Here is a 12469-nt window from a genome sequence, read left to right on the forward strand (position 1 = left end):
AGCGCTTAGAGCTTACTTGTGAGCATTGCCACGACAAGGTAACGCCGGAATGGACAAGGAAGGGAGCTTTCAACGAACCTACGTAGCTTCGAATAGACTAAGGCTGATTGATTTGAAGCGTTGGTAAATCAAATGGGGATAAATAGCGCAATTTCTTTCATTAACAGGTTAGGTAGTGATGGTTGCCCAGAGAGTAGGGCCCACTTGGACGAAAAAGTTTGGTTCATCCTTTGTGATACCAATACAAGAGGGTGAAGGAAAAAAAAGGGGAGAAAGGGAAGGGATGGGGAGTGGTGGGTGTTTGTGGACTACGAACGGTGACTAGTCTGCGGTTGTGTTAACCTCATTATGCTGCTGATGAAGCTCATCAGATTTTTGTTATCAACACCTGCTACATCAGCAGGCGCAGAAAAGAAGTGAGAAGCAAAATGCTTGAATCTTAGTCCCGCGAAGGCTGGGCAGCTAAGGAGCAGGTGCTGAGATGATTCCACCTCATCCTCCATACAGCTGACGCAAAAAGGACTCGAAGTAATTCCAAGTCTCACGGCATATATACCTCGCGGACAGTGCCCCGTGAGGATGCCCACGAAATTTGGGAGATGACATTTTGTCATCCCCAGGATACCCCTCGAACGCCTCCTATCCAAACGTGGCTAGAAGGACTTCGCGACCCTACACGTTCGTGTACTTGCCCAGAGCTCGCTGAGTGGGTGCAGAGCCCATCGTTCCAAGAGTAGAGCGTAGGTTGTCAAGGGGATCCCGATCCTCTCCTTTCGCGGGCACATTACCTCACAGGTCCCTTGTCTGGCCAGCTCGTCGGCTTCGCAGTTTCCTGCAATGTCACTGTGACCAGATACCCAAATTATCTTTATGTTGAAGAATTCTGATGCAATCGAGAGTGAGACCAGGCATTCCCTGACCAGCTTCGAATGCACCATAATAGAGCCTAGGGCCCTAGTGGCCGCTTGGCTATCGGAGTAAATATTTACCTTCTTAACAGTTATTACGCAAGTAAGTAGCCAGTCAGCTGCTTCTTTAATTGCGGCCACCACTGCTTGGGAAACACTACAGTGATCCAGTAGCCTGAATTTGAGTTTGATGGGGAGATCTTTGCAGAATACTCCTCCTCCAACCCTACCGTCCAGCTTCGAGCCATCCGTGAACAGGTTAACGAGGCCCTGTCCCCAGGTGTTGCCCCCGGTCCACTCCTCCCTTGGTGGAATATGGGTGGAGAAAGTTCCGCTTGGACTTAGCGAGGCCACACACTGGTCCGTCGACGAGGGGATGAACTCAAAGTTTCTGAGGATGCTTGAGTGCCCATATGTGAGGTTGAGCTCGTACATTAACATGGCCACTGAAACTGCAGTGCGCTTAACCACTGATCATATTTTGATGGGTAAATGCCGTTATTTACTGAAAATAAGGTTCCTAAATGACTTTAGATAATTTGTAAGGGTTACTTCAAAGTTTTTGCCTTGAAATACCAAATAAGGGATTTTCAGTTGCAAATTGAAGCTCTGGAAAAAATTCTTAAAAATACACACTTTGTTTTTTCATATTTTTCCATTTGATTTTTTATTATTTTTTTCTTCTTTCATAGATCATTTCACAATTTCCTTTAGTTAGTTAATTATTAGTTATTATTATAAAAATTTACTTTGCACTATTTTGCCGATAAGCAATAATTTATTTAAAACTAAGTCTCTCTAATACTAAGCTTACTTATTTACATATGTATTTACAAACACATACATACATGCATATGCGTATAAAAATATTTACAGGGTGTTGCGTTATAAACACCATCTTAACTCTACTTGTAATTTGCAAATCTAGAAAAGTTTGCAAAAAAACTCTCTAAACCTGTGGAAACTTATTTTATAAAGCTAGCTTCGGGCATTTAAGGAAATATATGTGTTTATACCCCGAAATTCCAGGGAAGAACAAGGAGCCACATGAAATAGGCCAAGAATTAGCGCTTTCGAATAAAAATTTATATAAAGAAATATTGCCTTTGAATGTGAATAATCTGATATTTCTATTAAATTTCAGAGTTTCGCGTAGCACTAAGTAACGGGTTTATTGCTTAATTAAATAAAAAGTTCCATATAACAGTTAAAGTACTTTTAAAGCAAGAGTTCGTAACAACTTCCCGCGTACACTGCTTTTATATACATTGACTCTCATTGTTTGAAACCTGAGAATATCCAGTATTGCGCACTAAATTAATTAAAATTAAAGTACAGTTACCTTAAACGATACTTATATAATATTATTTTTCTTTAATTGAACTAAGACAACTCATATTTATCAACAAAACTTGTACTGTATGTTTTTTGTTGTTTGTACAAAATCCTCGATTATCCCTTAAATTATATCACAAGAGAATCTGAGTGTGTTTGAAAATAATATTATTTGTATATGTACATGTAGAAAATAATATTTACATATATGTAGTATTTTACAGTTTTTCTATTACAACAAAATTAAAAAATTTACTATCACAAAGTAAACGTGACTTCAAATTGTTTAAGGGGGGAGCCTGGTTTATGAGGTCTAAAAATCCATCCCTTTGCGATTTTTTTTTAAGGAAAAAATTAATTTAGCACTGCAAAATTTTTTCTATCTTTTAATGAACATTTAAAGAGTATAAAAAATTTTTGTACTGGTTAAAATAAGTTGAAAAAAATGTTTAACATAGAAATTAGTAGAGCGCTGCAACGCTGGAGTTTCCAACTGGCGTACAATACACAGCTCGTAAATATTATCTAAAGCAAAAAATTCAAATGGATTTCTAATTATCATGATTTTTTATTCTAGATGAACTAAGAAAACTGAGAGAAATTCCAAAATTTCAACTTTTTGGAGGTTTTAAAGAAAAACAATGCCTTTCTATAAAAAAAAATTTCACTTCAACTTGGTATAAAAATCTTGAAAAAATTTTTTTTTATCTATTTTGTTAGTTCAAAAGGAAGAGAATTTAATACTGAAAGAAACAAGCTATGATTCATTTCAAAAGGTTCATTAGTTTTTTTTCATTCATGTACGCCAATTCAAAGAAATCATAAAAATGAAAAGTCGAGAAAAGAAGGTAAAGTTTGCTATAGTAAGCTGTCCGGTCACAGCGTAACTACCTAACGCTCGCCTACCTTTGGCTTTGTATCTACGGAAATATTGAGAATTAGGCTCTGTAACTTTGTGTGAATATTCTGAAAGATATTAGGAATTGCTTAAAACGAAAAAAAAGAAAATGATTTTTTTGACCTTATAAACCACGCTCCCCCCTTAAGGGGGAACGCCACTGTGAAAATTTAAAAAAAAAAGCGTTTTTTTTTTTGCATAAATTGTTAGTATAACTACTCAAGAAAATGTTCTCGAAACGACTTTTTTTGATACGGTGGCAACGATTTCTCGAAGACTAATAAACCGATTTTAATTTGCTTTTTTTTCAAAAATTTTGTTATCGCATTGGCTATGGTTATACGTAGCCGATTTTCAAAATTTTTTTTTGGGCCTGTTGAAAATAAAAAAAATCGTGAAAAACGCACATCGAAATGCAAAGCACCACCATTTTGTCAAAAAAAAAAAAAAAAAAAAAAACGGCTATGTGCAACGATAGCCACTATTGTGTAGTTTAATAAAATCTTTGGTTTTTTGGTTTCAGATGATTATTCATTGCTGTATCGCTGCCACCAGATGACGTCATTTTTTTTAACTCGTTACGTTTATTTACATAAAAATAATAAAAATTTACATCAACATAGTTTAACACATATACTTATAATAAATTGCCTTTTGTCCGATCCTCAAATAATCATTCCTGCTTACAAAAAAAAAAAATCCCAAAAATCGACTATTTTTTGACCCCCCACAGTGGCGTTCCCCCTTAATTTGTTAATTTCGTACCCCATTTCATACATACACACATACAAAAATAAATGTATACTTGAGAGAAAAATTAGACATAATAGAATTCCAAGGCCAATTTCACATTACTAATACTAATTTTGACAGAGTTATTAAAAACATTTCGAAACATTATTTCGATTTGATAGGTACGCCGTTCATATAAAAGTAAGTTAGTTCGGGGAAAAAGAAATCCATTAATTTCGCATAAAATTAAAAACTTTATTTAAGATATTGCGGACTGTCCGATTTGTTGTACAGGTTAGATTAGGTTGACCAGGCTGCCTAAAAGCCATCACATAGACCTATTGGTCCTTGGTGGTACCAGATGGAGCTTGACCCTTACGCTTCATGTAATTATCCTGCGTCTTTTGCGAATCTAAGTAAGCTCTGAAGCTCTATCGCCGAGAGGCATTCTAACTTCTCATACTGTAAAGCTCCTAAGCATTTCAATCTGGTTCTAGCTAACGCAGGGCAAGAACATAGAAGGTGTTCTAGCGTTTCTCTCTCTTCCAGTTCATAGCAAAATCTGCAGCTATCGTTGTTTGTAATTCCTTTCTTGTATGCGAGCGTCGCTACAAATTGTGGCCTGTCAGCATACCTACGATAGTTCTGCTTTCTTTTCTAGACAGAGCTAGTAGGAATCGCACGTATTTATCTGCATTCTGTGTACACATGATTTTCTCGGTTTTGCAAATGGCTAGATTATTTCCCCTCCTGTCTATCCCTATTTTCATGTCCGCAGTGATGTCATCGTATATCGAATTTAAAGGTTTCAGTATGTCGTTTTCTTGTTCAAATGGTATGTAAACAGCGCTTTTGGCAATCTCATCTACAATTTCGTTTCCTGCAATACCCTGGTATGTCCTGGTACCCAATAGATATGCAACCGTCTCTGTAGCTTTCCTGCTTTTTAGAACATTTTTAGATGAAATTTCATATGAGTTTATTGCTTTTATCGCCGGTTGGCTGTCAACGCAGCCGTACCTACAGCAAAGACTTTTGCTTGAAAGATACTGCAGTGCTCAGCGATCTTAAATGGCTGCCTGATGCCTAGCTCTGCGCTATAGATCCTTACCCCTACTCCGTCTAACATTTTCGAGCCATTAGTAAATATATTAATAGTATTTGGGTTAGGTTTCATTCCTCTTTTCCATACCTCTTCTTCTATTTTTGTTCGGAATATCTTCACGCAATTGCATTTCGTAGTCACATCTGTGATTGACATTCCTACGAAAATTGTGTCGCCATTGCTTGACATTTGTGAAAGTTATGCCATCTTGAGTAAATTTAACTCGGTACGTGTTTTCAGTTTATAACAGTTTTAAAAATGCATTTGAATTTGCAACGAATTTGTATTAAATTTTTTAAAAATGGGTTCAATATGAAATTTAAATAAATATGGATTCAATGGTCCGAAAACCTTAGATATGTTGGGAACCTGTTTCGGTAATGATACTTTAAAGGAACTATCCATTTATGAGTAGCCTGAATGCTTCAAAAGAGATTGTGAGCCCATCGAGGACGACGAACGTAGTGGCAGTCGTCGACATCAAAAATTGATGAAAACATTAATAAAGTGAAACGTTGTCCAATAACCACAAATGAACCACCAGAGAAGACAAAAGCAGGGAACGCGAGCATTGCTTACGAGTCTTTTCAAAATATTGTATGATAGTTAAAGATTTGGGTTTGTGCTGTGTTGATGCAAAGTTGGTGTGAAAATAACTTAATTTCATGCAAAAAAGCGAACGCGTTCATATCGCCAAAGACATGGCTTCGAAAGATGAACCCGACGCAATATTCATCAAATGCATCCTTACTGAAGACGAGACGTGGGCTTATAAGTACGACATGCAATCTAGACATCAGGCGAGTACATATTCGGAGAGCTCCGAATAAACCAAAACCAAAAACGCCACGTCCCTTTCAGTCACAAATGAAAGCGATGCTCGCGGTTTTTATGGATTATTGTACAACAAATTCTTGCCAGAAGCTCATACAGTTAATAAGGACTATTATTTTAGCAGCATGAGATGCCTACGTGAAGCAATTCACCAAAAAAGAACGGATTTGTGGGAAAATAACTGGTAGATTTTGCACCATAACAACGCACCGTCGAGCAGTGCCATCTTTATCTTGTTGATCAAGAGCGAAAAGAATGCCATACAACAGCGATCGTTTCTGTGTCATCGAATCAAAAAACCACTACGAGGAGCCACCTCGGCGTTTTAACAGTCGAAAAGAAGTAGTGGAACAATCGAAGACTGCTCTGATCGATATAACCAAAATATGTAGAGTTTCAGAAGTGTTTTGAGAGCTGGGTCAGTCCGTTGCAGGTGATGGGAACTACTTTGCAGGTGATATTATAACTTTTGGCGAATAAACGTGTATTTTGAATTTTTTGAATATAATTCGTGAATTTTTTGATCAACTTTGGGGCCAACTATCAATAGGCTCAGATTACAATATAAAAATTTGAGAGCGCTGTCGAAAAACAGCATCTATTATTACAGAAGCAAAAGAAAACCCCTAATAGCAACCACTGCCCGGCAATGAAACCTGCTAGTTCTGAATTATTTCATTGCAAGTGCCACTTTTGAGCCACTCTTACTTGCACTAATCTTATTTGTTTTGCATACTCCTCTATTCGATCACTTTGCAAGTGGTACCATTGGAATCACTCTCGAACTAGTATGCATTCTTTCACCAAATACAGGCTCATGGACTGGAGTATTTGCTGATTATTTTGACCTTTCACTGGGGTGTGAGGTGCTCCCCTATAAACATATTTACATATTTACAATACCTGTAGTTCTAGGTAAGTTTAAGAATTGAGTATTACTTACTCAATGGTTTAGGCTAACTAATCTAATTGAAATTATAGCTTAAGGCTAATGACTATTTCTTGTTGATTGCGGTGAGTTGAAGAGGTTCTGCGACTGCTCCTGTGACATCTGATAGGGCAATATTTCTAGATCGTTTGGCAATTGGTTTGTAGTCGCTTGGTTGCCCAGCGCTTGAAAGGGATTGTTGGGAAAGAAATTATTAGTACGTTGCTGCTGCTGCTGTTGTTGTTGGTGTGCCAGCACCTGATGCCGCTGTTGCTGCTGCTGTTGCAGTGGTTGACTGTTGCCAATGAGTTTGTTGCCGATGCGTTCACCTTGCGACTCGGATCCGTCGTCGCTAATGCCCATCGAAAAGTTGAGTGTGGGACTGGACTCGGTGGCCATTTGCATGTAGCTAAGCAAGGAGTCGTCATTGGTGGCTTGTGGTGTGTTGGTTGTGTTGTTCATGAAATTCTGATTTAGCGCTGATTGTTGTTGCTGTCCATTGCTGGTGGTTACCGTGTTATTGTTGTTGCGCTGATTAAGACTCGACTGTGAGTTGCCCATTGTTTGCAACGGTGAAAGATTGAAGAAATCATCGATCTCTTCGTGACCAAATTGGGCAAGATCAGGTACACTGCGTGATAAAATGTTTAATTGCTGCTGCGGTTGCTGTTGCTGTTGCTGTTGCGGCTGTTGCTGTTGTTGTTGCTGTGGTTGTTGTTGATGGGATGAGAGCTGTTGCAGCTGTGAGACTTGTTGTTGATGATTCTGCTGCTGTTGCTGCTGATGATGATGTTGGCTGGTGTGTTGCTGGTGATTGTGATTATGCATTTGTTGTTGCTGTGATGGCAGATGCGGCATGTTATGTTGCTGCTGCTGTTGCAGCTGCTGCATCATCATCTGCTGCCCCGCCGTCTCCTGTAGCTGCTCGGCAGAGTTCATTGTGAAGCCCAGCTGATTAAACTGCTGTTCCATGGTGCTCTCGCTGCTAAAGTTGAAGTTCGCCCGGTTGTTGTTTGTGGGCGCGTTATAATTTATTGGCACCATTGGCTGCAGTAAAGTGTAACGCGCCAGCAGAAGCTGCTCGGACACCATTCGCAGCTCATCCTGCTGATGCATGATTAGCTTTTGTAGTTCATCATGTTTGCGCTGGAGTTGGTCTTGCAGTTGCGTCTGTGTCGGTGTCATCACCACGGCGCCCGACAGCATGTCTGCCTGGGTTTGCAATGGATCTAAAGTGGCGTGCGATGACTGCGTTGCCGTCTTCCAAGGCTGAACTGTGGACACACTTGCGGGCAGCGGAGAGACCACCGGCGCAACTGGGAACTGCGCAATCATCGGTTGCACAGGTATTGCGGCGAGGTACTGTGAAGGTTCCAGAAACGTGGGGCCCACAATCTGTGAGGTGCGTAGTGGGTAGGGTGCCTGATTAAATTGGCACGGGCTGTTTGCTACTATTTGTGCTTGGGCCATAGTATGTTGTGGTATCATTGGTATGAGTTTTTGATCACTTTGTGATTGCCTCGTTTGTAGGTTTGTGTTCTGTTGGGATTGGAGATGGCTATGCAATAGATTTTGATTAGATGCCTTCATCTGCTGTGGGTGCGTTGTGCTCTCCGGCATTTGCATGGCCGAGCTATGACCATGATGTTGTCGGCTCTGCAAATATCAACTCGTTGTAGCCTAGTGAACTTGTATGCAATTGAATATCTACTCACCGAGCTCAAATGAGTCATAAGCGAATGCTTGCTGATGACAGAATCCGCAGACATAGAGGTCGAGTCCGATTCGTTGCCGGGTTTGTGAGAAAAGTAACGTTTCCGTTTCGCCGTCGGTGAGATTCCAGTGGAGCTGATGTTGCCATAACTTGAAGAGGGTCGAGATATCTTGAATGTTGTGGGTGTTACGCCAGTGGTTGATGAAGCGTTCGGCCATACTGATGATGTATCCATCGTGGGTGATGCTTCATTCAACATACCCATTATGATGTTACTACTATCACTCGCTGACAGCGTGGAGTGGTTTTGGCTTTGGTTACTAGTTTCGAGGTCTTTCAGCGTAATTGTTGACGATTTGCTGGTACTATTATTGATCGACGGAGTTGTATCCACTTTATTCACCGCCTTGCTTTGTTGTATAACATCGGCATAGCTGACAACTTTGTGTGTGGACACAACGTAGTCCGGTTTCGAGCTAAACTGGTGGTATGACACATAGAACTCCGTCTGTAGCCATATCCATTGCTGTCCCTTAGTGAGGAAACGATAATAGCAGGATGTACACTCGCCCTTCTGCATCACTGTTGAGAGGAATAATGCGCATTTTAGTGAAATAATTGCTATTGGAAATGTGTGTGTGTGCATAAGTATGTCTGCCACTTACATTCCTCATGACATGCGACGATGCTATCAAGATCATCGAAATGATAGTAATCGTAGCCGGATGTACCAAGCACTTCGAAGGGCATATAACCAATAATGGGCGGCGCTCGATGGTCAAGGAAGAGGAATTTCCATTCCATGCTATGCTTGGATGTGAACTCGTTGCAGGTCGGATCGATCGCGGACATCTCACGAATCAGCTGCGGCGTTTGTATACGACCAGTGCCAACAAAAATCAATTTCTTGTCGATCTTAGCGCCGGGATTCATTTCGAAGATGCGCGGCAGCGATAAATTATTATCCGATTGTACGCTGTCCAGATTCACATCGTTTCCTGCAATAATAAAGTACAGAAAAATTAAGAAATACTTAAATAGGTGCCGCTCTAGTTTTTTTTGTTTTAATAATGACACACTTTTACTTACTAAAATAACCTACAAACTTTACTAACTCGTACGCATTCGCGTCCACTTTATCGATGCCGCCACGTCTTAAATGCAAATGAAAAGTTATTTGATTGCTAGAGTTGATGTCAGTCTGTAGAGGTTCGATAACCGGTTTGGGGTTTAAAAATGCATTAAGTAGACTTTCGTGATCCATTTCGTAGGTTAGATCGAAAATGGTCATATTCACCAGGTCACTCTGCGAAGAGACAGACATAAATAGCAATCGATTAAATAAATAAGTGAGACCAAAGCTTTTTTCAATTGTGATTAATTACCGGCAAGTAGCCCAACAGGGGCGTAATACTTTCAGATGCGTAGCATATGGAACCAATACCGCTAAACACTATTATGAAGCCATCCAATGATTCCAGCATTAGATGTGTAAACTCATCGTTCGTAAGAAATGATGGTTTCCAGTCTTGCTGTATTTCGAAAACTTTCGAGCGATCGGTAGCCTCTGTACAGATGAAAAAAAAAAGAAAATATTTAAGTAAAATTATGATGATTCTGATTTTCTGAATAAGAAAGTCATTTATTCAATTAGTTTTAGTTTTTACATTTTTTAAGATCAGGAATTACTTTTGCGTTTCCGAATTTGAGAAGCGACACTATTCTTACAAATAATATTTAAAAACCGGACGTATATACGAGGGGTGCCTGATATACTTCGGGATTAGAGAACAAAAACAAATTTTAATCATCGAAAATCACTTTATTGTTTTTCAAAATATTCCCCATGAAGATCGGTACACTTTTGCATGCGTTTGAACCAATTGTCGAAGCACTTTTGCCACTCTGAGTGAGGTACCTCCAAAACATGCATTCTGAATGCCGCAGCCGCTTCTTCAGGTGTCGAAAGGCGTTGACCTCTCAGTTTGTTTTTTACGTACGGGAATAAAAAGAAGTCATTCGGTGCCAAGTCAGGACTATACGGCGGATGACCCATTAATTCGATGTTTTGGGTGCTCAAAAATGCAGTTGTTTGAGCCGATGTGTGAGAGCTCGCATTGCCCTGGTGAAGAGTGATCCGTCTTTGGCGATTGGTATTCCTAATTTCTTGGAAGACAACTGGCAAACAAATGGTTGTGTACCACTCAGAATTTACTGTTCTGCGTTGTTCTAGTGGTACGGTTGCGACATGCCCAGTTTTTCCGAAAAACAGCCGATCATTGGCTTGGAAGTGCTTCGTGGGCGAACAACTTTTGTTGGATTTGGCTCATCTTGAAACACCCATACGGTCGACTGCTGTTTACTTTCGGGCTCATACGAATAAATCCATGATTCATCACCTGTCACGACGTCATAGACGTGTTTCGAAGCCCCGCGATCGTATTTTTTGAGCATTTCCCTCGACCAATCGACACGAGCCTCTTTTTGAGCGATTGACGAATTGCGTGGGATCCAACGCGAACAAATTTTTTTGACAGTCAAATGTTTATGCAATATTGAATGTATGCTGGTCCCACTAGTTCGCGCACAGCATCAATAGTTTTCGGAACAACAACTGATTTTGGACGACCTTCACGAAATTCGTCTTGGAGTGAACTACGACCACGATTGAATTCACCATACCATCGATAAACACTAGTCCTTGATGGAGCTTCATCGCCAAAAAATGAATTAAGTTCATCCATGCAATGTTGCTGAGTTACTCCACGTCGAAAGTTGTAAAAAAAAATCGCACGAAAATGTTCACGATTTAATTCCAGTTTTGGACCGAGATGAATCTTTTAAGTTACTGTAAACAACACAAATAGCGCTGGTATTTCAAAACGTTCTGAGTACGTAAAAGCCAAAAAATGTCAAACTTTGCGATACAGCTGTCAGTTGCCAGATTGCAACACCAGGGTTGCCAAATCCCGAAATATAAAGGCACCCCTCGTATATCTAGGCCCACAAGCATTAACCGCTTAATTTAAGCCGAAAATCTTGCCGTCGTTTTTGTTTTTTAAATATTTTTTTATTGTATTTATTTTATTTTATTTCTTTCTTTATTTATTTAATTTTTTTTATTGTATTTAATGAGTTAAGTTCAAATTTCAGTGACTTAAGATCCTTTTAATTTTTTATATATACTTTTGTTTTCTTTTGTTGACAGAAATTAAATTCGAATTACAATGTCTTTAAATTCCTGTTATTTTTAAATTTTATATATTTTTTTAGTTTTTTTTTTTTATTTATTTATTTTTTTTTTTAATTTTTTTTTATTTTTTAATTTTTTAAATTTTAATTTATATGTATAAACAAATAAAATTTATTTATATGAAAAAGTAGTAAATTTCTCTGATCCCTACACTGTTAAGTTACTCTACATATCTTTTGTTATAAATCTTTTGCTAAATAAATAAATAAATTAATTAATTATTTTCCTTGGAAATCAAAGCAATCATTTCAATAAATTTTTAAAGCACTTCTACCCCTTAGAAGTTGTTGCCTGCAAAGCCTGCGGTTTAAAGGACTTAGCAGCTTATTCAGTCGTTGAGTCGTTTATTTTTGATGTTCGGGATCAAAATGAAATCATTATGTATCAAATTACTGACGTAAGTCGGATGACCGATCAATTTAGAGTGCTGGAAAACTTTTTCGTTTGAGCGATACGTCAGAGCTCGCATTGACTTGATAAAGGATGATTGGCCTTTGGTGCTTGGTTTTCCGTAATTCTACAAAAACTTTGCGCAAACAAAAATGCAGAATTAATTGACCGTTTTAAGAGGACCTGGTGGTTTAGAAATTTCAAGAAATCGATTTTTTGTTTTTCCGATATTTCGAAAGTATAGCATCTTAAGAATTTACTGTGAAATTTTCATGCGAAAATTCCCAATATTATAGCTTCCATTGCCTTAAATTGCGGCCGCCGTAGCCGAATGGGTTGTTGCATGACTACCATTCGGAATTCAGAGAACGT

At 38.9% G+C, this 12469-nt stretch overlaps 1 protein-coding gene across 2 annotated transcripts in view; it reads right to left on the minus strand.

The window, feature by feature from the left end:
* Positions 1-1662: 1662 nt before the first annotated feature.
* Positions 1663-12469, minus strand: part of LOC128859738 (circadian locomoter output cycles protein kaput) — a 97805-nt gene continuing 86998 nt past the window's right edge. For both annotated transcript variants that reach the window (XM_054096793.1, XM_054096792.1), the window contains 5 exons: positions 9840-10021; positions 9544-9760; positions 9120-9452; positions 8456-9036; positions 1663-8396 (listed from right to left, as the gene is read on the minus strand). In XM_054096793.1, the coding sequence (XP_053952768.1) occupies positions 6801-8396; positions 8456-9036; positions 9120-9452; positions 9544-9760; positions 9840-10021 (2909 nt within the window). In that variant the 3' untranslated portion in view covers positions 1663-6800. The remainder of the gene's footprint in view (positions 8397-8455; positions 9037-9119; positions 9453-9543; positions 9761-9839; positions 10022-12469) is intronic.

The sequence above is a fragment of the Anastrepha ludens genome, chromosome 4, assembly GCF_028408465.1.
Source record: "Anastrepha ludens isolate Willacy chromosome 4, idAnaLude1.1, whole genome shotgun sequence".
Lineage (NCBI taxonomy): Eukaryota > Metazoa > Arthropoda > Insecta > Diptera > Tephritidae > Anastrepha > Anastrepha ludens.